Source organism: Triplophysa dalaica, chromosome 2, assembly GCF_015846415.1.
Source record: "Triplophysa dalaica isolate WHDGS20190420 chromosome 2, ASM1584641v1, whole genome shotgun sequence".
In the NCBI taxonomy this organism is placed as follows: domain Eukaryota; kingdom Metazoa; phylum Chordata; class Actinopteri; order Cypriniformes; family Nemacheilidae; genus Triplophysa; species Triplophysa dalaica.
The window spans coordinates 23411756-23438180 of NC_079543.1; the positions used below are offsets into that span (position 1 = coordinate 23411756).

A 26425-nucleotide genomic window follows, 5' to 3' on the forward strand; every position below is an offset into this window, starting at 1 on the left:
TAGTGATCTCTTTACATTTTTTATTTAGAAAAAAATGAGAAAAGATATTTGGAAGAATGCATGTGACCAAACAATTCTTGGCCCCCATTGACCACCATAGGAAAAATGGCTTCATCAAGTTCTTTGTTCTGTTGAACACAAAATACGATATTTTGAAGAATGTAGGAGAGGAAACAGTTCCGGGGGACCTTTGACTACCATTTTCATTTTTCCTACTATGGTAGTCACTGGTGACCACAAACTGTTCAACCAAAAAAAGAAATTCATATAGAAATGATAAGATGTTTTTGGGTGAACTGTTCCTTTACATGAAAAATTATAATGATATAAGCCAAAGGCATCTTTAATTGGGTTTATTTTGTGTTTTACTGTTTCGGCCAATGAATCACACTCATAATACAAGTGTACAGGTGAAAAGAGAGTTTGTAACCATTGTGGCTCTAATGGCATAATAGGTGCAAAATGAAAATGTATATAATTAATACAATATGTACCCTATGTTGTCAACAAAGCCATCATGAGATTATAGTAAATACATCAACCATCTCTCGAGTATGTGGAGGAGCATACTGCATGAATCTGTCTCTGTGTGAATGGGGAATGGAGTGTGTTTGTTTTTGTGACAGTGCCTCAGCGCGTTCTACTTCCCATGCAAATGAATCTAGTATATGCATGAAATGATTTAACCGCATGCAACAGATTGCTAGTTGGTACGGCAGCACAGCAGTTAGCCCAACACGCAGGACCGCTGCTTTCCACATTCAATGCTTCGGTCTAACAGTCGAAGACAGGCCTTCATACGTTTCGGCTTACATAGGGAAATGTGTGTGCTCTTGTGTTTGTGCATGAGCACATTAAGCTTAAAAAGAGAGACACGACTTGTATCTTCTTTGCTTGTTGGGTAATCGTTGTGGAAAGCTGTCAGAGACGGTTGGAGATTGTTTTATTTTTCCGTACGGAAGTAGGACTTCCAGTTTTTATTCTTTTGCATTCTCCTATTTCGTCTTTCCCCCTGTTGTTTTCTTTGTATGTGTGTGCATGTGTGAATCTGTATTTCTTGTTGATGTCACACATACAAAGAGATTATTGGAAATTGCTCAATTATAGATGTGAAACCGGTTTGCGGTTCTATAAATAGGATGTGTTTGAGTGAACGTGTCCTTGTAGATTTATGTGCATTTTGTATCACATGTGCCACAATTTCTCAGGTTTTTACATGTTGATGGGGATTTTTCCAAGTAGGACATGTTTCTGTATCAGTTTTCTTCTTGCTACATAGAAACAACCAATGAGATTTTAGACACAAGCAGGGTGTTTGGGTTAGGAAGTTGACTCATATAGCTCCCTTTTGAGGAAGGTATATGGTTAGGGGTAGTTTTAGGACCAAAACAATCCTGAGAAAAAACGAACCATTAGCATTTCCATTTATCTCGATGTCAAATGTTTTTATGCTTGCATAATGTGCTCTCCGTGTTCCAAAAAAATCATTTCTTAGACAGTCTCCAGCTAAAAGACAAGTTGTTTGACAGATTATCTATCCACCTTTAGAGGTTACTGCCAAAGCGATGTTTTTGCTCAGGGTTCGCTCTTTACTCAGAAGTTCTTAGATGTGTTTCATTTAAGCATCAGCGTAGTCTCAGATGTTTCTCTGTAAATTGTTTATAAAGAATCTTACGGAGGCTAACTAACTTGGAGTATGGATCTTAAAATGAATGTAGATTGTATAGGTAAAATAATCTGGATTTGAGTAAATCTGAAGAGAAATGTTTGAATTCATTATGAAATATTCTGTAATATTGATTTGTATGTACACTTGTAAGCAAATGTGAACTCAGTTTGTGACACTGTTGAGATAAATTCTGAAACTTTAATGGAGACGTTTGTCAGATCTCACACGAGGCACAAGAGACTTAAAGTCGGCATGAAACGGCAGTAGCTTATTTCCGTATCCGAATGAAACAACTTCTGAAATGAGAAAAAAATGTAGGGAAATGATTGGATCCTTAAATGTTGGGTATTGCCAACAAAATCGAGTCAGATTTGTTAGGCAGTTTGCAATCAGTCAGTCATGAAGCCCTCAAACCATTGTGACCAGAAGTGAAGAGAGGTAGTTTCGAGGAAGGAAGGAGGTTAACGTTTTAAATAATGATGTGGATTTCTCTGTGTGTGTAATGTATACGAAATTTCTACATTTGATTAATAATTAAATATTGCTTATTTTGAAAAAGTAAAAATGCAGTTTTCTTTGATGGTCTAGTTTAGGGATAGGATTAGGGGATACAATATGCAGTTTGTACAGTAAAATACGTTGCCTATGTAAAGTCCCCATAAAGTATGGAATAAGTGTTTTGCCAGCGTGTGTGTTGTCACACATCATACTGTTACTCTGCGGTAAGGTTGTGTAGTACGAACAGTAATTGTACCCTGAGAGAAATACAGGACAGGTACAAACCATACCTGTCAGACATGCTCGTGGCACATTAACATATCGACACACACAAATAGCTTTTTGCTCATGAAGATGTTATCAAGTTTGTATGTGTCTCCATAGCATTGCTTTGCTTACATCTGTTTTATTGTTAGACTGCGTGTAGTTGTAAAAAAAGGAGAGCGTGAGAGAGAGAGAGAGAGAGAGAGAGAGAGAGACAGAGAGAGAAAGAAAGAGAGAGAGAGAAATTAATAAAGATGTTGTTGTTAAGTCATATTACTGTGTAAACAGCAAGAGTGAAAGTTTTTAGTTAGTTTGGTTCTTTACTTTTCTAAAACATTGTTGTAGTGCCATATCATTGTTTAATATTGATAGAGGTGAGAAAACCAGTAACATTTAAATTGAATTGCAATCGAGTTGATCTGGGTCAAATCTGTCCTTAAAGTGTTAGTTCACCAAGAAAAATTCTGTCATCTTTTACTCGTTCAAATGTTCATTTTAAACCTGTTTGACCTTTTTTCTTCCACAGAACACTAAGAATACATTTTTAAGAAAGTTGGTGACCGAACAGCACTGGCCCCCATTCTGTATGGACTCACAACCAATGCAAGTGAATGGGGGACAGCATTCATAATAATATCTTCTTTTGTGTTCTGCAAAAGAACGAATGTTATACAGGTTTGAAATGACAAGAGTAGTGAGTAAATGATGACATCATTTTTTTTCTTTTGGTTGAACTACTTTAAATGTGTAATCAAATGTTCCCATTAAAAAGTAAAGCAGACGATCATTCTTTTACCTCTTTTTTAAAATGAATATTTTAAATGAAAATATATGTGATACTTACAGCTTGTTACATGCCATGTTTAAATAAAAATGTTCTGGATAGTTTTGAAATGTAACTCTTTTAAAGAGTCGATTTCCTATTGTACATGTGGCCAAGGTTAATGCGACTTTAACAAAAGAATGAGTAATTCAGACAGTGAAATTAGTGAGTAATTTAAATACAAAGTGGACAATTTAATTAGCAGTTAATGACTTTTTTTAAAGTAGCTTACCCAACCCTGTTCATAAGTCAAACTAGTTAACTGGTAATGATGACTTCATCTAATTAAAATGCAAATACCGTCCATGTCTATGTGAAGGCGTATGTACAGTATATGTACATTAACTCACCTTATATCTTCCTTTCTCATGTGGAACACAGAAAGTGATTTTTTTCTCATAAATCAGACAAAGAAATCTTAATGCCAAAGATAGAACACTTAGAAGTAACAAACATCAGCTTTAATTTGTTTTTTGGCGCAGTTCATATTTACTTGCATTATGTTCGATATAACTTGCTCACATGAGCGTTCCATTACCCCAGACAAATGCCGATACACTGGAATTCATGCTCTGCCCATTTTCCCGACATAGCTTAGAGGTGCAATTTAAGAGCCGTGTGTGTCGCTACCGACTGGGATTCAGCTGCACAACCCTTTAAATGGCCCAAAACTTTAGCGTTCCTTTCGAGCACCTTTTTAATCAACTATTATTTAACCAGGTTAGTCCCACTGAGATTGTAAATCTCATACAGGTACAAAGTACAGCAAAGGTCTTTACCCCACAGGAAGCGCTGGTCTCCCACAATGAATTGCCCGTAATAGTGTTTTAATTTGACAGCACAGTAGGTTCGTGTTGAAATTTCATCGTGGAGGTATAGCACAATTTTATTGCGCGTGTGACCACGGTAGGTGTAGCCGGGATCAATGTTCAGAGGCTGTGCGCACACCAGGTGTGTGTGAATTAGCTGATATGCTTGTCCTCAGACTGACTCTGTCGGCACTCTTTCCACGTTGCTGTTACAGGGGTTATTTCTGCTTTTCCCTCGCTATTCTTGTCCTTGGACAGGCGCTACATTATGGATCTGCTTGTATTTTCTCTTGGGAAAATACAATGTTCAAACGTTCGTCTCTCTCTCTGGAACCTCTGTCCCTCAACTGTCTTAAAGTTGCATTATTGATATTGTCTGAAAAGTTTAAATTTGATATGTAGGTTTTTATTATTAGACAGGTATAAATTGCATCTCTTGTTTTGTGATAAAAGCTTTTCAAAGCAGTTAAAGATCCAGTGTATGAAATTAGTATGACGTTCACGACACACTGTGCAAAGCCCCTCCCCCAGAGAGTCTTTAGTGTTGATTGGCTCCGTTACTGGTAGGCGGGACTTCCTGTTGCTAGAATGGGTGTTGTGTAAATATGTTATTTTTGATACCGGCCACCCAGACCCGGCAACACTGGCATAAGACCAATGAAGAGAGTTTTGGATATGCCATCATCCAAAGGCAAATGTGTTTGGTAAACCTGTGTGAAGAAAATGAGTCATTATTTTAGAATGCACAGCGATGACACCATTATTTTGCATTACCTGGCTTTTCTTGTGTAAGTCGCTAACATTCACAAGCCCTTCAAGAAATGCAAATGTTGCTCTTTAGTTATGCTTTATGCGGGTACTCAGAATATATATTTGGATGTACATTTTCTCTCTCTCTCTCTCTCTCTCTCTCTCTCTCTCTCTCTCGCTCGCTCTCTCACTTATTCTCGGCAGAAATTAGGTCCACCCAGGTGTTCATTAAGTACTAATCGATTCATCTCGGGCTAAACTGATATCATATTTCCCTCAGAAGGTGCTCCTGATGTGCAGCTTTATTGAATGCTTTGGATGTGGATGAGGAGCAGCAGGAATGCTTTCTGTTTACAGCACAGCATAATGAAAGATATCAGATCAGTACTTTATAAATATGTGCGTAGGCCAGCTTCATGCCAGCTGATGTTCAATTTTCTGACTGGGTTTCCGATGATAGTTTGTGGCGGTACAGGGTGTGATTGATTCAACCCATAGTTACTCATTAGTGAATGTTCCATTAAATGCTGGAGGTGTCAGACATTAGCATTTAGCTTTTGTGCTTTTAGTCTGCGAATGTGTGCTTGCTGTTTGAGTGCGCTTGTGAATAGGTCTGTCTTTTGTCTCCTGTCTTCTGCTTGTTTGAGTCTTTATCATTAGGTTAGTATCAGATAGTCAAAGGTCTGCTTTTGGCTCCGATCTTTTCAAGATGTGTCATGAAACGTAGTCACATTATTTTATAGATTTTTAACTGTGATACAATATAAATATTTTTCATACACATAATTGCATTAAACACTATGGCCTTTTAAATCATTTCATTAAATCTGAAATCTTTCACTGTTAGTTGATATGAGTTTTTTACATTTTAAAGCTTTGTTTTGGAAATTCAAAGTTTTTAATTAAATTTATTTTTCTGCACAAACACAAACCTTTACACAACACATACCTACAGTTTATATAATGGTCATCGGGCAAAAGTCAATGTTATGATTTTGTTAATATCAAAAGAAATATTGAAAAAAAGCTTAAATGCAAGTAGTTGAAAAATATTCATTTTTGTTGCACGTCACTATGTCCAAGTACCTGCATTCTCTTTTATTGTGCACTAAAATGTGCATAGTTTTACTATAATAGGTGAACTGAGATACAGCCTCAGGTTCCTGAGAATGACCATGACTAGAGCATGTGGGTACTGTGGACCTTGTGGATTTTCATTAGGCTTGATTGTAATTCAATAAGAAATTCATCTGAAAATCAACACTCGACACCTAAAATCAAAAGCTCCCAAGGTTTTCCTCATTGGAATTTAATGAATTTTCTAATTGTTCTTATTGCGATCCACCCCTCCACCATCGCATGCTTGAACACTTTGTTTTAAAGTAAAGGCTGTGTTTCTGATCGGCCAAGCATCTCGTGACAAACTCCAGAGCGAAACCTGATAAGAGAGACGTAAAGCTTACAATCACTCACTTGTTGGCATGATCTTCTCCAGCTAGTGTCTTTGTGGAATACACCAGCCCAGAGGAGGGACAGAATGAGGTAGATGGGCTGATAGCACGTCTTTGTCTGTGGTCATTCGGCGTTACATTGATATCTCTTGACCTCGGTTTTATCTCAGTGCTGTGCCTGTCTGACATTTCGTGGTAGCGGCCCCTATTTAAAACCCCCTCCCACAGCTACCTTGTGACTTGAGAGAAAGCAGATATCTTATTCTTGGCATTTGGAGAATGTTGAAAACCAGCTCTGCTGTTTTCCATCGGAGTCAAGGTGTACCCAGAAGCACACAGGTCATGCGCAGAAATCCCTGAGGACACACCAGTCATAACCTCAGACAACACAGGCAGGTCCTGAGAGAAATTATCATGAATCTAAATTTGTCACGGTCCTCTAAAGGCCTTTTTTTGCTCTCTAATAGGATTTTCGGAGAACAGCAGCATCTTTTTGGAGTGATGTCGAATCTGTTGTTGCACTGTTTGTCATAAAATAAGCTAAAACCTTTTAGCAAGAAATCACTAGCGATTATTAATAAAAAACATAAATTCTGTATATACAATTTGAGTAAAACCCGGGTAGTATACAGAACTGTAATATAAGGTAAATTTATGCATTTGGCAGACACTGTTTGTCCTGTTTTGTATTTTTTCATTATGAACATCACCAGACGCACACGCCTGGCCTGAAGTTGACTTTTTTAACAACTTATTTTATCTTAAATCTATGAAAATATTCATTTATTTTAATATTGTATTCTATATTACTTAATGAATTCAATTTAAATTAGTCGGCTGTTATTGATTCTTTGTGGAGGTCTACCAGAAGTGAAGTTTGCGCCACATAACGTGTTTTTATGTTGTTGCTGTTGAAACCGTGTGGGGCTCGAACCCATGACCTTGCCGTTGCTAAAGTAGTGTTCTGCAAGTTAGTCAAATTGTAAGAGCATCGCATTCATACCGAAAAGTTGACGGATTAATTGTTAGGGAACACACATACCGATTTAAAATGTATACCTTAAAATGCGCAATAAGTTGCTTTGTATGAAGGTGCCTGCCTTAATCTAAATGTAAACCAGTTTGTCATTATGGAATTTACACAATTATATGTCCGTTATTCATATTCATATTTCATATTCATATTCATATATCCTGATCATTTAGAATACTATTAAATACTGCCAAAACAACAATAATGCACATTATCCAAACATTAAAAGCACGTTTTATCATTAAAAATGATTTTGGCTGAATCGTGGGTTGGGCCTTACAGCCAAATGATTAAACCAGCGATGCATGCATAAGCCACACGCAGAGGCTGGTCTAAATGGAGAGCTCATCTGTTGCTAAAAGCCCTCATTCTGCTGTTGTGAGGACCCATTGTGTCCATTCTGTGCAAGTGAAAAGTAATTTCTAGCATATTTGTCCTCTTAGTAAATGGAGAGCTTGATGTTTTTCTGTAACTGATTAGTCATGCAGGAGATTTCATTTCAAAGCCTTGTTTTTAAATGCTGATTTTACCAATGGCTTAAAATGGGCTGTTTTTTCTCCGTGCTAATGGCCAATCAGGAACACTGGAGACAGGGCCGGAGAAGTTTCTGTCCAAAACAGCTCTCTAATCACAGTCAGTGTGGCAGGCCTGAATAAATACAGCAATCAGACTCTTTCATACGCTTGCTTATCATTTGGGCCAAGAAGTAAAAGATGTTCTGGATTGGTTTAAATGATCTAGCCTTTCAGCTTATGTGCCCTTCAGATATGTGTTTTATATATACACTTCAGTTCAAAAGTTTAGAATCACTCCTATTTTATCCACATTTTAGAATGATAGTAAAACTATTTTAACTGCGGAAAAAAATTAAAACTTAGTGTGGATCATTTATTTAAACATAAATCAAACTTTTAGCATCTAGTACAGTCGTCATTTGTCTACGATTTGCCAAAAAAATTATGCTTTTTTGAATCAGCCAACTTCTTAAAGAGACAGTTCGCCCACACTCTAAAAACGAATAGAGCCATAATTACATGGTTCTTGGCTCGTAATCATGAGGGAAGACTTTTAGTGCTTTGTAGAACCATATTTTGGTTCAGTGGTTCTTTGGGATGACTGAGGTGCTACAGTATATGGACATGTTGTGTATCTCTGTAAACTTCGCTATTCTGATGAACGCAAAGAAAGATATTTGGAAGAACGCTTGTAACCAAAGAGTTCTTGGCCACCATTGATTTCAATAAATTGCTTTATAAATTTCTTAGTTCTGTTGAACACAGTAAAATATATTTTGAAAAATGTAAGAAAAGCAAACAGTTCTGTGGCACTTTTGACTACCATTTAAATTTTTCCTACTATGGCAGTCAATGGTGGCCAAGAACTGTTTGGTTAGAACAAAGACATTTATACAGATTTGGAGCCATTTGAGGGTGAGTTTTCATTTTTGGGTCATCAAGGTTTCACTCACCCTGATATGATTTTTAAACAGTTTTAATGTGCTAAGCTCTTATTTAACTTTGGTTAAAGTCATCCATGTCAAAAACGTTTTCATGAAAAAAAAAGTGTTGCTATGAAGAAAACTAGTATGGTTATGTGCTGGTTCCTATCAATATCATCCATTTAGAAATGGTCAAAAATGCGCATATATTAAGACAAGGGTCAACTGTAATAGTTGTTGACGTAAAAAAAGCATACGTAAAAAAAGGATAGGGGTCTTTTACATAAATGTCAAGTAGGCAAATTGTGTCGTTACACATTTTGTAAGGCCCCAAAGCAATCTTTTTTGTTTTGTGATCGTTTGGTGTTTCATATTGTTTTGAACCCTACGATACACCCTACGCTTTCTTCTTCAGGAAGTTTTTTTCTGAAATCGGCAGGCTCTCCCAACATAGTATTGTGTTCTAAACAGTATTTGTTATGTAATGTGTGCATGCGTGCAGTTGCGCAAAAAATGACTACGGCATGAAAGAGTTTTGTACTTACAGAGAGAGAGGCCACACAATTTAAAGCCCCACTTTTAATGCAAGTCTTTTCAGCACTTTGTATTGGTTTATGGCAATATGGTGTTTAGGAAACTATCCAATGGGCTACACAGGTTCAGAAAAAAGTATATATATATATTATATATATATATATGTTTATACATATATATATAGTTATAGATTCATAGTTATTTGAAGCTTTAAAAGAGAACAGTACACACTTGCACACGTGAAGAGAAGCACAATGTCTGATGATGTATTCGTAGGCAAATGAGAGGACAGTATTTTTTTTGTCCTCCACGTCCACTCTTTTTCTAAAGATAGTAGTTCCAGAAGAACACTTGACCACACTGATTAGGAAAAAAATAAACGACTATAGAAAACAGTCAAGTCTAAAACGGATAGTTGAGTTTATAATGCACATTGTTGGGCTGCTCTTTGTACACTTACAGTTTGTACAGTATATATATGTGTGGGTGTCTGTGTATGTGTGTTGAGACGGGTAAAGGGCTCAGATTGTTGATTAAGTTTACAATGGGCTGTAAACAGAGACACACTGATCACAGCGAATAGAGTGATATTAAACAGTGTCCGTTGATATTTCCATCGTTCTCCTTTTGTCTCTTTATCACTCTTGGTCCTCCGTTCTTCCACGCACTCATCCACTTTTTGGAAGGTTTCTCGGCGTTTCTCAGTCCTGCTGAGAATTCTCAGGGTCCTTACGTCATCGGATGGCATCCGATTTAATCTGTTTCGGCCGTCCAACAGAGCTGGGAGCGACCGGATCGGCCGTGATTATTGAGTTCGGTAAGAAACGAACGGAGGAGAGTTTTTAAAAAAGAACAGCTTGAGCTTTTGGCCGCTTGCGTAACTGCAAACTCACGCTTTTTCAGGAATGTCCACACGGAAGGTGCTAGGAAATCCTTTTGCGTGCTGAAGGACAGAAAACAGGCAGAGAACATTAAATGAGATCTCACTCGTCCGACCAATATTTACATGGCTTTTCTCAAATTTTGTCTCACAAGGGAAATGTTACTGGATGCATTTATGCACACGCCATCAAAACGCTTTTGTTGTTGTTTGCTCTTCGCTTCAAGGGGATTTGGAAAGCCTTCGTTATCTTTGGATGTTTTTGTGTGTTGGTGTAAGGCAATATTATATAAATTACATAAGTCTGCGATTTAGTATTATATTTGGATATATTAGAGCAAACATATTGTATGTGATACCCACATCAAAGGTCATATATGTAACAGGAATTTTATGTTATTTAGAAAATATGTTACTTTGGCTATTTGTATTACTCTGCTTTGGTTGTGTGTTATTCTGTAACACACGATTGTTGATCCTGTTTTGCATGATGATACTGTGTTGAACATGTACGAATTTTATTTTTATAGAATTATTGTGAAGGCGATATCACACAAGACGCTCAAAGAGACATTATGAAATTCTCTGAAGCAACATCCAAAGATAACCACGAGTTTACATAAACCTCAGAAATTCATTTAAAAAGTACCCAAGCAACATTCTGGCAGTGTGCAAAAAAAACTGCTTGTGAGAATGTACTCAAATTTGACACTTTATCAAAGTATGACATACCCATAAAAACAAAATTATGCAAATGAGATGGAGGCGGGACTTCTGGATATATGCTCCATTATATCCATGTGTCATACAAAAACACAAACGCATAAAGGTGTACGCTTCTTCCTTCTTCAGTGTAGTAGGTCATACTACAGTATACTGTACTAAATAAAGATGAAGAGAGAAGCCAAAAGTGCGGGATGTCTCGGCTGTCGTGAGCGTACGCTGCCACAGTTTGCATGCTATAATCAGAGTCAAGGAGGCAGGCCGCTTTGACTGCTGTCACAAGCGTGATTACAGTACAACTGTGACATATGGCAATTAGAACCCACATGGATACAGTGCATGATGATAGACACACGGCTAAACACTTAAGGAATTTATCACTCATGTATATGCATGGAGGATAATGCATATAACAGTGTGATGAATGTGCTTTAATTCATGATGCATACAACCATTCCATATGGAATGCTGTACATTGATGTGTATTATAACATAAACATGCTCCTTAATGTATTGAAGATGTGCTGAGATCTATGAGTAGAACCATATGATGTTATGGAAACACTTGATATACTTTATACTGTACTGTATTCTGAAGGTATTTGTTATGCCTTATTGCGATTATAGTGTGTCGATAAATTAATAGTTCACTTAAGTATGAACATTGTCTTATAAGTCATGCCATCCCAGATGTACAGTATATAAGCAAGCTAAATCTTAATGGTTCTTGTTACTACAACATGCGAGAACCAATGAGATTATCAACACGCTCTTAAAATTGCTTTATAAATTTCTTGAATATACAAAAGAAGATATTTTGGAGAATGTAGAAAAGCGAACAGTTCTTGCGCACTTTTGACTACCATTGTCATTTTTTCGACAATGGTAGTCAATTGGGCCTAAGAACTGTTTGGTTCCAAGCATTTTTCTAAATATCTTTCTCTGTTTTATTGAACTGTTCCTTTAAATTGATCGAAATTGGGTGTTAATCAAAATATATAACTGATTATCAAATACCTTTTAGGGTCATTATGAATATATTTTTACCTTCACAATACAACATATACAAATTCATCAAGTAAAACCTTAGCATCGCGAAGAGAGATGTTGTATAGGCATACCATGCTTATGTTAAGACGTATATATTTTTCAGCTTAAGGAAAAGTCACAGCACACTTTGTGTATAATTGTATATGTAGGCTAGGATGATGTTCTTATGGTTGATCAAGTAAATTTGTAATGGAGCATTATTCAATAGGTGTCATCGGATGCTTAGGGTGGGACAATTTAGAGGGCATTGGGAGGACAAAATGTTGGACACAACTCCACATTTTCACTCAAAAAAGTACTTTATTGATATGTCCATATATTATACATTTGTTGTCACCTTTTTGGTTTTGAAGGAAAGGGGAAAACAAATTGGAGAGTGAGAGAAGAGGTGAAGCAATACTGTTTCGAGAAATGGGATTACATTTTCTTTTAGAAATATAGATAGGTATATACAACAGAGCCATGGGTTAGATTCAGAACAGATGTCTGTGAATCAATAAATCAGATCAGGGGGATTCAGAAATCGTACAGTTTGAGTGAGTACTCACACAGGTAGTTGGGTTTGTGAGGCGCTCTCGCGCTTGGTAAGAGTGTGTGTAGCTCGTGGCGTGTGAGCGTGCCGTGGTGTGACTTGTCTTTGCCGAACGTAGAGAATGATCTATCATCAGGCCCAAAGCACGCATCGGCCGGAACCACGCTCTCCTGTACCTCAGTGTCCGGTACCGCATCCATCCCCGGGACGTGCAGGTTGCTGCGATAATCGGCACCCTGGCGACTGTCGCTGGGCATGAAAGAGGGCATCCAGCATCGGTCGGAGTGACCCAGAGCCTTGCACTCTTCTGTGCAGTTGGAGAAAAGATCAGCCCCTGAGGAGACACAGAGCGGGGAAGCGTGGCGTTACCTTCATGCCAGTGACACGAAAGCGAGCCAACAATTTGGATTGCTTGCTAAAGCAATTATTACTTTTCTTTAATAGAAAAACATTTAGACTAAAAACATTTCTTCCATAGCATTGTGAAGCACCCTTTAATAGTTAACCGTAAGTTATTTTAAATTCTTAAAACACATGAAAAGAATTGCTGGCATAGTACGACAAAACAAGACTCACTATTTTTAGTGAAAATTAATCTTGAATCATTTTTACTGGAAAATTTCACCAAAAAAACACCATGGCGTCATTTTGCAGGGCAAGAAAATGTAGTTGTATTTTCAAGTAAATAAATAAATGTCTCTGATAAAAAAGACAACTTTAAAACCACACATAATTGTAAAACGACCTAAATAGAGGGCTATATGATTCAGCTTAAGGAAAAGTCACAGCACACTTTGTGTATAATTGTATATGTAGGCTAGGATGATGTTCTTATGGTTGATCAAGTAAATTTGCACGAGAGAATGGTCCATGTGCATAAGCTCGGCAGATGCCTCGCACATCCACACACTCCGAGATCTCCAGCTCTCACTTCATCATCTGCTCTCCTGCTTAGCCGTTCAATGTCAACAGTATCACAAAGAAAAACAGATAAAGGCGAAATTACTATGAATTATCCGAAGCACAGAGTCTGAAATTATTCATATTTGAATGGAGATGATTATTTAAACGGAGACAGAGACGCATTGCTGGCTTTTTACTCTTTTTATAATCAGCTGCAGTCATTTGCGGGCTTCAGCAAAGCACAGTAATTGACTAGAAGGCGGCCCGCTATAAGAAGGACGGTTACATCCACAAAAGCGGCGAACCTTCCAGCCTTTTGTTTTTCCTCCTCCGCCCATGCGTGTCCCTCCCACCAGATGAAATTAAACGAATCTGCTGTGATATTTTCATGCTCTTTTCATGCTATTATTTTCACCACGACTCTCATCTGCGGGTCTCTCAAGTCCCTCAATCAAACGCTCGGCAATGCCACCAAAACACAGGACGCGGGGAGAAACGGTCTTCCAAAACACACGCTTGTGCTTTTTTGGCTAATGACTACACAGAGCATGATAATTAGCCGGTTTCAGAGGAGAAGAAAGAGGGGGAGATTGAAAGAGGAATAAATGAAAGAGAAGGGCAGACAGCAATGATGCGTCATACTGTAATACTGAACTGTAATAAGGGCCATGGGCTATGAGCCTATATGCAGCAAGAACAGGATGTACAATGGGCTAAAAAACATTTCGACTGTGCTTAGCACTTGAAGTCCAACTCAGAATTCGGAGAAAGATGATGATCATGAACAGAGGTATGAAAAGGGGAGAAAGAAGTCGGCTTTGTGGCTTAGTGGTCAGTATGCGTTATGGGAGATCTAGGTTTGAAGCTGGCCCACATTATGTTTCAATTTTGCAATCCATGTGAACATGTTAATGGATGCACGTTGTTGGTCCTGGAAGAGTTTTATTCCAAATAATCAGATTAAAGGGTTTTGTATGTACTGTGTGTATGTATATGCCTTAAAGGAATAGTTTACTCCAAAATTTGAATTCTGTCATGAATTACTCACCCTAAAGTTGTTCTTAACCTGTATACATTTCTTTGTTTGGTTGTACACAATGAAAGATATTTAGAAGAATGTTTGCAACTAAGATTTCTGGGTCACCATTGACTACTATAGTAGAAAACATATTTTGAAGAATTTCGGAAAACAAACAGTTAATTTTTTCTACTATGGTAGTCAATGGTGTACCAGAAATGTCAGTTGCTAACATGTTACTGAATAACTTTATTTGTATTTAACAGGACAAAAAAATGTATACAGTTTTGGAGCAACTTGAGGTTTAGTAATTCATGACAGAAGTTTCATTATGGGTGAACTATCCCTTTAAAGCTTTATTTGCAATATTACTTAAATGAAGAATAAAGTAACGTTGGAGATACCTAGATCAAACCTGGACAGGTAAAATAAATGAGGGTCATCTGTCTGGTTATAGCTAGAACTTATTTGACTAAACAAACAAGAGAATTGATCATCTAGTCAATGTACACTTAAAAAGTGAATCAGGACTATATTTAATAAATCAAGCAAGAAAGCTATTTATAGAAATTGCATTACTATACAGTACTGCTACATAATGTTGCATTGTTCAGCAAACTGCACTTGCGCCCCAAAACGATAAGTATTAAAGTCATTTTAGTGGAGTTTTGCACCAAGGTCAAACTCAGCGGGTGAAAGCAGGGGATGCTCTTAAATACAGAGGGAAATGGGAAAAAGATATAGAGGACAGGATGAAACCGTGTATAGGCTGATATAGAAGATGAGAGATGGAGGGTCAAAGACAGACAGAAGAAGAGATAGGGGTGGGGTGGATGCATGTCAGGCCAATCTTTAATCTTTAATTCCTTGTGGCAGAAGGCTTTTCTGAGCGAGATCAAAGGACCTAGTTAGACAAATCTGGCCTACTGATAAACCTCACCATACTGTCTGTGTGTGTGCTCCCATGTGTCTGTCTGTGTGTGCGTGCGTGCAAGCAGAGGATTCGTGTAGAAGCCTTGCAATGATTTACGTCGGTGACCGTGAAATGGGTTGTTAGCGCTGCTTTGAGATCTACAGATATATAAAGCATGGTAGATTGAATGCACTTAACCAAGGTTCTGTGCTAATTAATATTTATATTCTATTATAGATGTATTTTTTTATATTGTGCGTTAGTGAAAACAGCTTTTTTGTAACACCTTTCATTGCCGGGATACCAAAAACGTAAACTAAGAAAACAGGTAATGAGGTCTGTTGGATTGTAGGTATCTGGAATAGTTCTGTAATGTAAACAAACTCGGATCAAAATTTCAGAATATATTTGTGGTCTTGTGACTAAATGTTACACGAAAAATTGTCACAAAACACTGAAGAACCAATCATCATTCCGCCATATTTGATTTTAGCACTGCGTTTGTATTGGTTTCAGTTTACTAGTCCAAATACTTTCTCCTACAAACTTATCGTTTACTTCAGAAGACGTTACTGATATACAGTATGTATGTGCTTTAATGAGAATGACATCATTTTTTTATAAAATGATATAATATAAATAAAATATTTTGAAGTTGAAAGAAAAAAAATGTGAGATGTCATGAGGGTGAGTAAATAATGTTTTTTTCCTTTCTGACTCTTGTCTGGACATTTTTATAGTTTTGCGAATGCGAGCACAGTTGTTGACATTAATATCTTCTGAAACTCTGGGAGAAATGTGATATCTGGGGTTATAAAGGAGAAATCTGAGCAGCAGGAGACTTAAGCAAAGTCTCCATTTGCTATCCATTTAATCTCACTGCTGTCAAATAGTGGCCATTGAGATATTAAAGACATCTCGTGCGTGATTTGTCTTTCTTACAGGTTCAGCAAACCATCTCATTTTACACATTCAACATCTGAAACCATACCCAGAATGCAGATCTGCTCTGTTGTCTCATGAAATCCATATATCATTTCCACAACCCAAGTCCCACATTTTACTATATCGAGATACACATGTGTACATGGAGACGAGACTTTTTAAGGCAGGTATCCGTGCCTACTGCGACCATCAATATCAAGTACTCAGATAAACATGATAGAATACAACCGAACTCAATGTAATTAGATGAACAGTCTTTAAATATCCCAACAGAGTGAGTAGACAGAAGCTCACAGCTTGACATTCACATCGATATCACAGTTAGACCCAGAGACTCGTGACGCATACTGTAAGTCCTGAAACCATCTGACTAAAGCTTGCTTTTGTAGGTGAAATCAACGGTCTGTAAATAACACATTAAGCAGCAAGTTTTGCGGGTCCTCGCCTAACTTCCTTTGTGGGTGCATTAAAGGGACAGTTCGCCCCAAAATAAAAATTCTGTCATCATTTATTCACCATCAAGTTTTTCCCAAACTATATAAATTTGTTCAGTTTGTTCGGATGAACACAGAGAAAGATATTTGGAAGAATGCTTGGAACCAAACAGTTATTGGATCCTATTGACTACAATAGTACGAAAAAATACTTTATAATTTCTTGTTAGGTTGAACAGAAAAGAAGATATTTTGAAGAATGTAGCAAAGCAAACAGTTGTGGGGCACTTTTGGCAATCATTGTCATTTTGTCCTGCTATGGTAGTAAATGGTGTTCAAGAATTGTTTGGTTACAAGCATTCTTCCAAATATCTTTCTCTGTGTTCAACCAAATAAAGGACTTCATTCAGGGCTGGAACAACAAGAGAGTGAGTAATTAATGACATTCGTTTTCATTTTGTGGTGAACTATCCCTTTAAAAGTAGCTTCACATTTACAAAGACCGTAAAGACCTGCATAATTCTGCCTGCACATAAATGCAAGAATGGCTAATTTATTATACATTTCGATGACATCCTTTCTGTAACTTTTAATTTTAGACTGCAAATCTTGTTTTATTATTGTAATTCGGTGGAATAGTGTCCAGTTTTCGCAAGACGTTTGTTGAAGACATCAAGTTAGAAAATTGCACAAGTTGAAATTTCCAAAAATGAAGCATTTAAGTAACTCAGTTTGCAATGCCTGTAATAATGATTTCTAATTTGAGCTGTCTGGTACGATTTGTATTTTATGTTTCAAAAATGAAGATGATATTATAATGCAATTTACCTTTTCTATTTTTTTACCATAATTAATGCTATTTAACCACCAGAACATCTTGTATAGTAAATGATTAACAAAACAAAAATCAAATCTGCTGTTAGTTTAACTGTGAAAAATCAAGTAAAAATTGCCAAGTTAAAATATATCACCTATCTGAGGCTGCGAAAAATGTTTCCGTAGATTGCACTTAATTGTTCTGTTCTCCATTCTTTCACATGAGGATACAGTGTGGCTGGTTCTGTGCTATGGATTCAATTCTATTTTTTTACTACCAATAAATAAACAAACAAATAACCACAAATATTACATCCCGGCACCGGTTATTTACATAACTGCCCATTACATCCTGTAATATTAGACTTGTAGATGATTAGATATCCTCACTGTGGATATCTAATTAAAAACATTACTGCTTTGAGTGGATGCCGTGGCTACAAACATCTAGAGGGAGAGAGATGCTGCGTTGAGTTGAAAAACTGACTAACTAAGCTCTGCATCCCACTGTGTATGTGTTTCTGTGTCTGTCTGTGAGTGGCTTTGTTTTTATATCCCGGTGGGGACCTTAACCTGAATACACACCAACTTATGGGGACTCGTGTCACTGTGGGGACCAAAATTGAGGTACAAATGGGTAAAAAAGCTTATAAATCGTCCAAAACAATATTTTTTTGAAAATCTAAAAATGCTTAGTTTTCCTAGATCTTTAGGTAAAGGGGTAGGGTTAGGGGATTAAGTATAGTTTGTACAGAATAAAAAATCATAACGCCTATGGACTGTCCCCATGGAGATAATAAATCAGACGTGTGTGTGTGTTTGGGTTATTTTGTGCTATTTCCGCCTCTCTTGCATTTTCCCTTCTGGAGACCTCATCACATCTTTTATCAACGGTGTGCAAAAGTATCAGAAAAGAAACGGAAAAACACTGCCAAAGCCCTGATGGGCAAAATTTCCTTTGTGAACACCTGTCGTTAGACAAAATAAATGTCTCGGCTCTCGGCAGGAGACAAAATCTGTACATTTAATCATAACCCGTTGAAATTGCCAATTGTCAATGTTTTAACAGTGTTGGAAAGGATCTAGTCTCAGACTTGTGACTGCGGTTAAAAATAAGTTTTGCAGCTTAAACTAGCCAAGAACCGCCCACTTAGACAGGAAGTCTTGTTGTCGTTCTATAATGCACACACAGTAAACACACCAGACCAAATGAACGGTTTAGTGTCTTGCATTGCAACATCCTTTTGTAGAAAATTATTTAGTTTAATGTTTCAATAAAAAAATTTTTTTTTACTTATTTATCCAAATAATTTAGTATTAAAGGGATAGTTTACCCAAAACTTTCTTATGCAGAACACAAAAATAAGATATTTAGAAAAATGTTGGTAACCGAAGAACTACGGTTCCTTGTATAAACACAAGACCTGTGCAAGCCAATGGGGACCACCGTTGTTAAATTGCCAAAATTCTTCAAAATATCTTCTTTTGCGTACTGCATCAAAACGTTAGTTACACAGATTTAAAAATGAAAAGAGGGTGAATTAATGATGACAGCATTTTCATTTTTGGTTGAACTATTAAATCCCCTTAAATCCTATATTAACCCTTTAAAATTGTTTTAATTTGAATCCTGTTAGTATAATTGAAATCTGTGTTTAAGTGCCAGACAAATATTTCTTTGATTGGCAGTATAAATTATATAATCTCAATCATATTACACTTTAAAAAAGGTTTCCTTCCTTCAGTTGACTATATAATCTAGTTATCTTCCCTAACACTGCCTCTCACTGTTTCTAGCATCATCCGTGTGTGTTGTTCCTCTGATGCCGATGTGATAGCATTAAATGACAGTGACAGGAATGATTTGATTAACGTCATCACCACGCGTTTCTCATTTATAGATAATCATCAATCTATCGCTCACTCGTGTTGATCTAATTGTGCAATTTGTCACGCCTCTATCTTCATTGAAAACAAATGCAGATATAACAGTCATCTAAAAAGGCCCTTCCCATGGGCCTCGCTCTCCCAGCGTCAAACACTTCACGCTCTCGTTGGCTCCATCTTTCTCTCGATATCTGGCTGTCGTTCTTGGCCAGGCTTTTCTTAATTTAGACTGATTTCCCCAAATTGAAGCAGTAAGAACAAAGGGAGGAGACAAAGGCATGTGTGATGGAAACAGTGGGTGTGTGTTTGTGTGCGTGTAAGTGGTTGTTAATGTTGCAGTTCCCCCCCTGTCAGTGTCCCGGGCCTTCATCTTAACCTCGCTGTGATAATTGGCTACGCAGAGACAGGCGGTGAAAGGAAAGTGCAGAAACGGTATGCTTGCCAAACACACACCCAGAGGAGAGCGGCTAGAGGAAGGACAAACACCCACATCATCTCGTTTTACCTCCTTGATGCTCTAATAAGTTTGGAAAAAAACAAATCTCACTCGCTCCTTCTCGCCCTTCTCATTTTTTCCCCAGAAAGACAAGGCCCTCCCACGGTCGGTTGCCTCATGCCACAGTTACCCACGTTCGCCGCACGCACTTTCGGTTGCATTTGTATTCCATTGTGTGCGGCGCATACGTAATATCTGGCAACCCATCGTCTATCTGTTTGCCAAACTGGAGGCTGAATGTCATGATTCTTTGGAGAGAAAGGTCAGAGCCGTATCCAGTCAAAGTCGTAAACGTATTCCCTGGCTATGCCTTGATCAATAAACAAGCCGAAATGAAATACAGAACCTGAAAGTAATAAAAGCTGGCGAAATTGAATATAAATAAATAAAGAATCAACAAAACAAAATCAAATCTGGCTCCGACGAATGATTGCCATTTCTCTGCGTAAGAATCAAACGTTTACGGCATTTGATATGAATGGAAGAATAATTGTGTTTGGGGCTGGAGGTGGGCAGCTGGTTTGTTACCAGGGAAGCTTTCAAATGCTCATTAAATGCTTCAGAAAGCCTGTCCGTCAGACGAGCCAGACTCGTCCGTGGCATCGACTGAAATCCGTTTAGCTCTGTTGACAGATGTATAATTTCCACGCAGCCCCTTTATTGATCCTCCGCCAGAATCCGTCGAAGGCTTGTCGTGTTTCTTTCAAAGCAACAACGTGTAAGAGGCACTTCAAACAATTTCCCAAAGTCTGTTTTTGCTTATATTACTCCGCAGCGTTCAATCCCCATGGTCTTTCACCTGTCTCCTCTACTTAATAGTGTACGGTTTACGACACGGCAAGGTCAACGGTAGATGTGAAAACGGTAATTGACTCACCAGCCGTGTGGCCCCGGTTGGTAGCGTCGTGGTCACTGTCTCCCTGTTCACTGTCTCCGTGTCCGCTGTCTTTAGAACTGACGATATCTGCCTCTTGAAATGCTGAACTATAAAACAGTTTTCATCATTTATTAGTCGTTCATTCATTGGAGCTTTCACAATGTCTCTTTTTTCACTTGACGTATTTTGACTATTTATTTTTGATTTAATCGTTTCAAATAAATTGTCAATTAAATTGCTTTAAATTAGCTATTCACAATGCATTCTGCAACATAAAGACAACAAAGTAGCTGAGTCAGACGTTGGCTGGGGTCCACATTGGCTATACTGCTTTCGTTCTGTCACTGTTTATTAAAAATAAATCTTTAACATTAGCTACATATAAAAACAAGTGAGGTCTACGAAATTTCCCAAGGTGGATAACTAAGAAAAAGTGGGTGTGTGTTTGAATGGTGAATTGGAGGAATCATCTCACCTGTTAACACGACGTGGTCTATCCACCAGGTAGCTGAGCTCAGTTCTCTGGTGTTTGGTCTAAAAAACAACAACAATAATGATAGTGATAATTCTGAAAAAAAAAAATGTAATGCTTCACATTGAAACACCGGTCAGGTCCCTGTTCTGCTCTGACCAGGCTCTACAGCACCTCAACCATAGAACCGCCTTTGTTCCACTGATACCCAGCAACTGTGTGCTTGGCATACTTAAAACTCCCATCCAATACACTCCCCCTCCCAGCTGAGACTGAACTCCAGCACGCTACGCCCTTACAGAGCGTGCCAGTGGGTAGTAAAGTAGAACTTGTTGGATGGGGGGGCTTACTTAAGATCACACCGCTCCTGCCTCAGAGGCAGAGGGGAAAGATGGGGAAGAAGAGGAGCGTGTTGGCAGGTAGCGCAGCATCATATGTAACTGACCCTGTGGTGTAATTAAAGCCTCTGAAAATAGCACGTAACAGCCCGGAGCAACACCGTTAAAACCGCTACATGAGTCACAAGCAGGCAGATGATTAGGATCTGACACTACCAACAGAAGAGGATGCTACTGGATTACACAGGAAACGTACTAAATTGCTTTCTAAGGGGCATATGTGTAGAGAGATAGAGAGATGTTAAGATGAATTTCACAAAGTTTTGCCTCATTATGGAACCATAGCTTTTTATCAAAAATGCATCTTATATAATAGAAGCGAGTCGTGTTTTATATTCTAAATAAATAAATTGATTTATTAATAACATGAGGCATCTGGATGCACACTAACTGGTAATAATTAATGTTATGAGATTCATGCTACAATAAATTTAAGGTTTGTTCAGTACATTTCTGGATGACGCTTAGGACTCGAACCTGCAACATCTTCTTCTGCTAAAGCAGTGCTCCACCATTGAGCTACATTAACCCTGAAAATGTTTGGTAATGTAATTAATTAAAACTAAGGTCTGACTCTATTAGGTAATGATATGCTTTTTACCTCGCTTGATAAAATGCTTCCGTTGGAGATTATGTCTGGTTGCTGGTCCGCGTATCCGGTAACGATGGCGCCGCACGGGTTGTGCTCCGCGTCTGTACTCCTGGACGGGCTGCACGGTTTGAGGAACATCAGGTCGGTTTTGGCGGACTCCGGTGTCAGGCACACCTGGTAGCAGTAATTCTGGTTCTGGTGGTGGGAACCGAAGTTACCCGACTCCTCCACTGGCACTTGCGCGGTGCTGGCCACGTTAGTGCTTTGCACGAGCATTATGTCCGATTTACTGAGTTTCTTCTTGCGCCCGCGCGCTTGGCGACTGCAGCACTGGCAGCACGAATCTCCGGACATGCACGTGTAGATGTTTAGTTTCTTGTCTTTTTGACAGCGCACGGCCAGCACGATCATAGCGAGGAGGAAGATGAAAGACACAGAGCCGAGCGCGATGATAAGGATCAGCGTCAGGTCCAGCGAGCCCTCTTTTGACTTAACAGACCCCCTGTCTCCGCTGCGGCCCTCCACTATGCTGTCCACGAGCACCACGTTAATGCTCGCCGAGGACGAGAGGGGTGGCTGGCCGTGATCACGCACCTCAATCAACAGGTCGTACGGGTGCGGCGGGTCCCGTTTGCTAGACACCCGTCGCGCGGTGCGCAGCTCGCCGGTTCTCCAATCCATGCGAAACATTCCGATCTCGTTTCCCCGCAGGATGCTGTAGGACAGGCGCGCGTTTTCGCCATCGTCCGCATCTGTGGCGACGATACGAGTCACCAGGTATCCCGGTTCGGCCGACCGGGGTAAATGTTCCCTCGCGGAACCGTTTTTGCCCAGGGGGGCAATTATTGACGGGGCATTGTCATTCTGGTCCACTATGATGACATTAACGGTGGCATTGGCCGTTAACTCTGGGGATCCGGAGTCCTTGGCGTGCACCATAAAACTGAACTCTTTAATTTGCTCGTAATCGAAAGAGCGTAGCGCATATAGATAGCCGTTCTCGGAGTTGATGGACACGTAGGTTAAAATGGACATACCCTGTATTTCGCACTCCAATATGGAGTAAGTGACATATGCGTTCTGTCCAACATCGGGGTCGACGGCACTCACCGCGTAAATGTACGCACCAGGGACGTTATTCTCCGTGACGTACACGTCGTAAACCGACTGCATGAATCTAGGGGCATTGTCGTTTTCGTCCGAAACGTGAACTTTGATAGACTTGCTTGTGGAGAGAGAGGGCACCCCCTTATCCTTCGCGACCACCGTGAGCGTGTACGACTCCGCTTTTTCGCGATCCAGCGGACCGTCCGTGACTATGGTGTAATAGTTTTTAAAAGACGATTTGAGTTTGAACGGTACCTCGCCGTGCAACTCGCAGGTCATCTGTTCGTTCTCCCCGGAGTCACGGTCTGTCACGCTCAGCAGAGCGATCACCGTGCCCGGGGCAGCCTGCTCGCTCACCGACTCTGTGACGGTGCTGAAACTGATCTCCGGTGTGTTGTCGTTGACGTCTATCAGTTTAACCAAAACTTTGCAGTGCGCGGGCACAGCGTTCGGTCCCATGTCTTTAGCCTGTACGTAGATTTGATGCGTGCTGCTCTCCTCGTAATCCACCTCGCCGGTCACTTCAATCCTACCGGTGCGCGAGTCAATGTTAAACAGATCCCGAATGCGCGGCGGATTGTGACTACTCAGAGAGTAAACAATCTCTCCGTTTTGGCCCTCGTCCATATCGGTGGCGTTCAGCTGTATAACGAGCGTGCCAACGGGAGAGTTCTCACGCAAGCTCACAGAGTACACGGATTGATCGAATGTGGGCGCGTTGTCATTGGAGTCCAATACTTTAACCACCAGCAATGCGGTACCGGTTCTTTGCGGCTGCCCTCCGTCCACGGCGGTGAGCACGTACCTATGCACCGCCTGCTGCTCCCGGTCCAAGGGCTTATCCAGCACGAGCTCCGCGAACCGGTTGCCGTCGCCCTGCGTCTGTACGTCCAAGTAAAAGTAGTTGTTGGTGGTAATGGCGTAGGTGTTCAGGGCATTAGTCCCTACATCTGGGTCGAAGGCATTCTCCACTGGAAACCGGGTGCCCGGTGTGGCGCTCTCGGTGATCTCCACGGTGATGTCCGTCTCCGGGAAACTCGGAGGATTGTCGTTTATATCCATCACCTCGATCTCGATGCGGAACAGCTCGAGCGGGTTCTCCAAAAACACTTCGAGGTGCAGGAGGCACGGAACGGTCTGGCGACATATCTCCTCTCTGTCGATGCGCTCGTTCACCACCAGCGCCCCGTTTTCCAAGTTTACCTCCAGGTACGGAGTGCGCGAGCTAGGCACGGTCTGGAAACGGCGCGCGGAAAGTTTGGTAATGTCCAGTCCCAGATCTTCGGCGATATTTCCCACAACCGTCCCGCGCGCCTGCTCCTCCGGAACCGAGAAGTGTATCTGCGATAACCCTCCATCCAAGATCGAGAAAAAGAGAAATATCAAAATCATTTCCAAACAACAAGTGTACTCCACTCTATTCGCTCTCGCTCTCGCTCTCCGCGTATGTCTTCTTTTCCCGTCACAGCTTAGGAACTACCCATTGCTTTTGTCCAAAAAAACATACGCAAGGTGCAACTTTCCAAATGAACACGAAGGCTCCGGTATGGCACGTCAGCCTGAAACCATGTCGCCTCATGCGCAAAGTCTATAGCCATTTGATATAGGGATGTCTCAGGGAAAGCGCAATTTAGTAGTCCGTGCGTCAGAGCAAGACATTGCAGAATCTACAGATGCCCAAATCCTTAATGCTGGGGAGCAAAATCTTTCCAAAACTCTTCAGCCCAGTAAGTGGATCAGTCAGTTCCTTGTGAACAAACAAATAAAATCCTTGTAGCGATCTATTGCAGATAAATAACACTTTCTACAGGTAGTTTTCTAATGGTCCACACAATATGTGTATGATGCTAAGAAATCCGTAGGTGTCTCCTAGTCGAGTTCTGCAAAGAGAGTGAGCGTCGGTGCGTTGTTTTGCGCAGAGCTCTTGCCAACAGCAGCCAATAGACACCCCGGGCTGCAATCGCTACGCCAGCTGATTGGACCCAGGGCACGTCAATCAAACTCCTCTTTAGCGCGCACCCACAAGCCCACTCCAGCGCTCCTCTCTTTAAACGGAGAATGAGAATTGATTTAAATGTCTTATAAAGTCAAACAGACACTCTCAAGGTAAATATTAGCAAGAGAGAACACGATAACTGGGGCTTTGAAATCCTTCCACCGTTGTTTTTATTGGCTTGTTTCTTCTCCCGACCTATTCATTTGCTTGTTTTATTGTATTATTTATCGCTCTATTAAACTGAATGTATTAATCCACTTGTTATTTTAGTCGGTTATGATTAATGTGATCATTAGCGATAGATGGGAAGTAATATCATGCAGATTTAGGATCTGATGCGCGTAAAAAGGTGTGCGCGCGTGTGTACTTTTAGTATGCAGTTCACGAGCGCTTATGCCGGGAGCTCGTGCATGTGGAGGAATCCTGGCTTCTTTGCCGATCCGGTCTGAGGGTAATGAGACTTTGTCATGCATCGGATTGTTTACTGACGAGCTTCACACAGGTAACAAGACCCGTCTCTCCCTCTCCTTTAGTTTCTGTCTCTACCTCTACAAGTACGCGATAGGTTAAACAGATTGACATCAAGAAATAAACCCACATTGCACAACGCTTCATTCTTTGCGTCCGTTATTATCGTGTGTGGGTGATGTGTTGAGATCTTGTCATACGGCGTCCGACCAAGTTCTTTCACGTTCTTTGAACGACGTGCACAATGCGCCCTCTAGCAGAGAGACCGCGAACTACCAGTGCCCAGGACGGTCATCGTTTCGTTTTATTTCACCCCAAATGACACGTTTAACGAAAGCGCTTGTCATAATTTAATGGGCATTTTAAAGAAGCTTTAATAATTTTGAGGAAGATTGCCAAAAAAGAGATTGTGGGAGGCGAGGATTGTCTTTCTCAGACCTGTTTTTATGTGGGATGCCCCAAAACTCTCGGTAATAATTGACAACAACAAATTTTTAGTTATTTTATTAAAATGTGTTATATAAAACGAGTTGCTGATACTTTACATTACTTATGATTAAACGGGGAAAAAACTCCATAGCTAGATTCCAGTTTCTGGATGCCAGATGCATTTCCGCATACAACAGCGCCGCCCAGCGGTATATTAAAT

At 39.8% G+C, this 26425-nt stretch overlaps 1 protein-coding gene across 3 annotated transcripts; it reads right to left on the reverse strand.

The window, feature by feature from the left end:
* Positions 1–9299: 9299 nt before the first annotated feature.
* On the reverse strand, positions 9300–25190 carry pcdh10a (protocadherin 10a). 3 transcript variants are annotated; one of them, XM_056734927.1, is made up of 5 exons: positions 22215–25190; positions 21219–21277; positions 20744–20850; positions 12631–12788; positions 9300–10212 (listed from the first exon to the last, which is right to left on the reverse strand). In XM_056734927.1, the coding sequence occupies exons 1-5, from the start codon at positions 24702–24704 to the stop codon at positions 10159–10161; spliced, it is 2868 nt and encodes a 955-aa protein (XP_056590905.1). In that variant the 5' UTR covers positions 24705–25190; the 3' UTR covers positions 9300–10158. The 3 variants fall into 3 exon arrangements, with proteins under 3 accessions (XP_056590905.1, XP_056590897.1, XP_056590889.1); XM_056734919.1 differs by having other exon boundaries at positions 12471–12788; XM_056734911.1 differs by lacking the exon at positions 9300–10212 and having other exon boundaries at positions 10221–12788.
* Positions 25191–26425: the final 1235 nt, after the last annotated feature.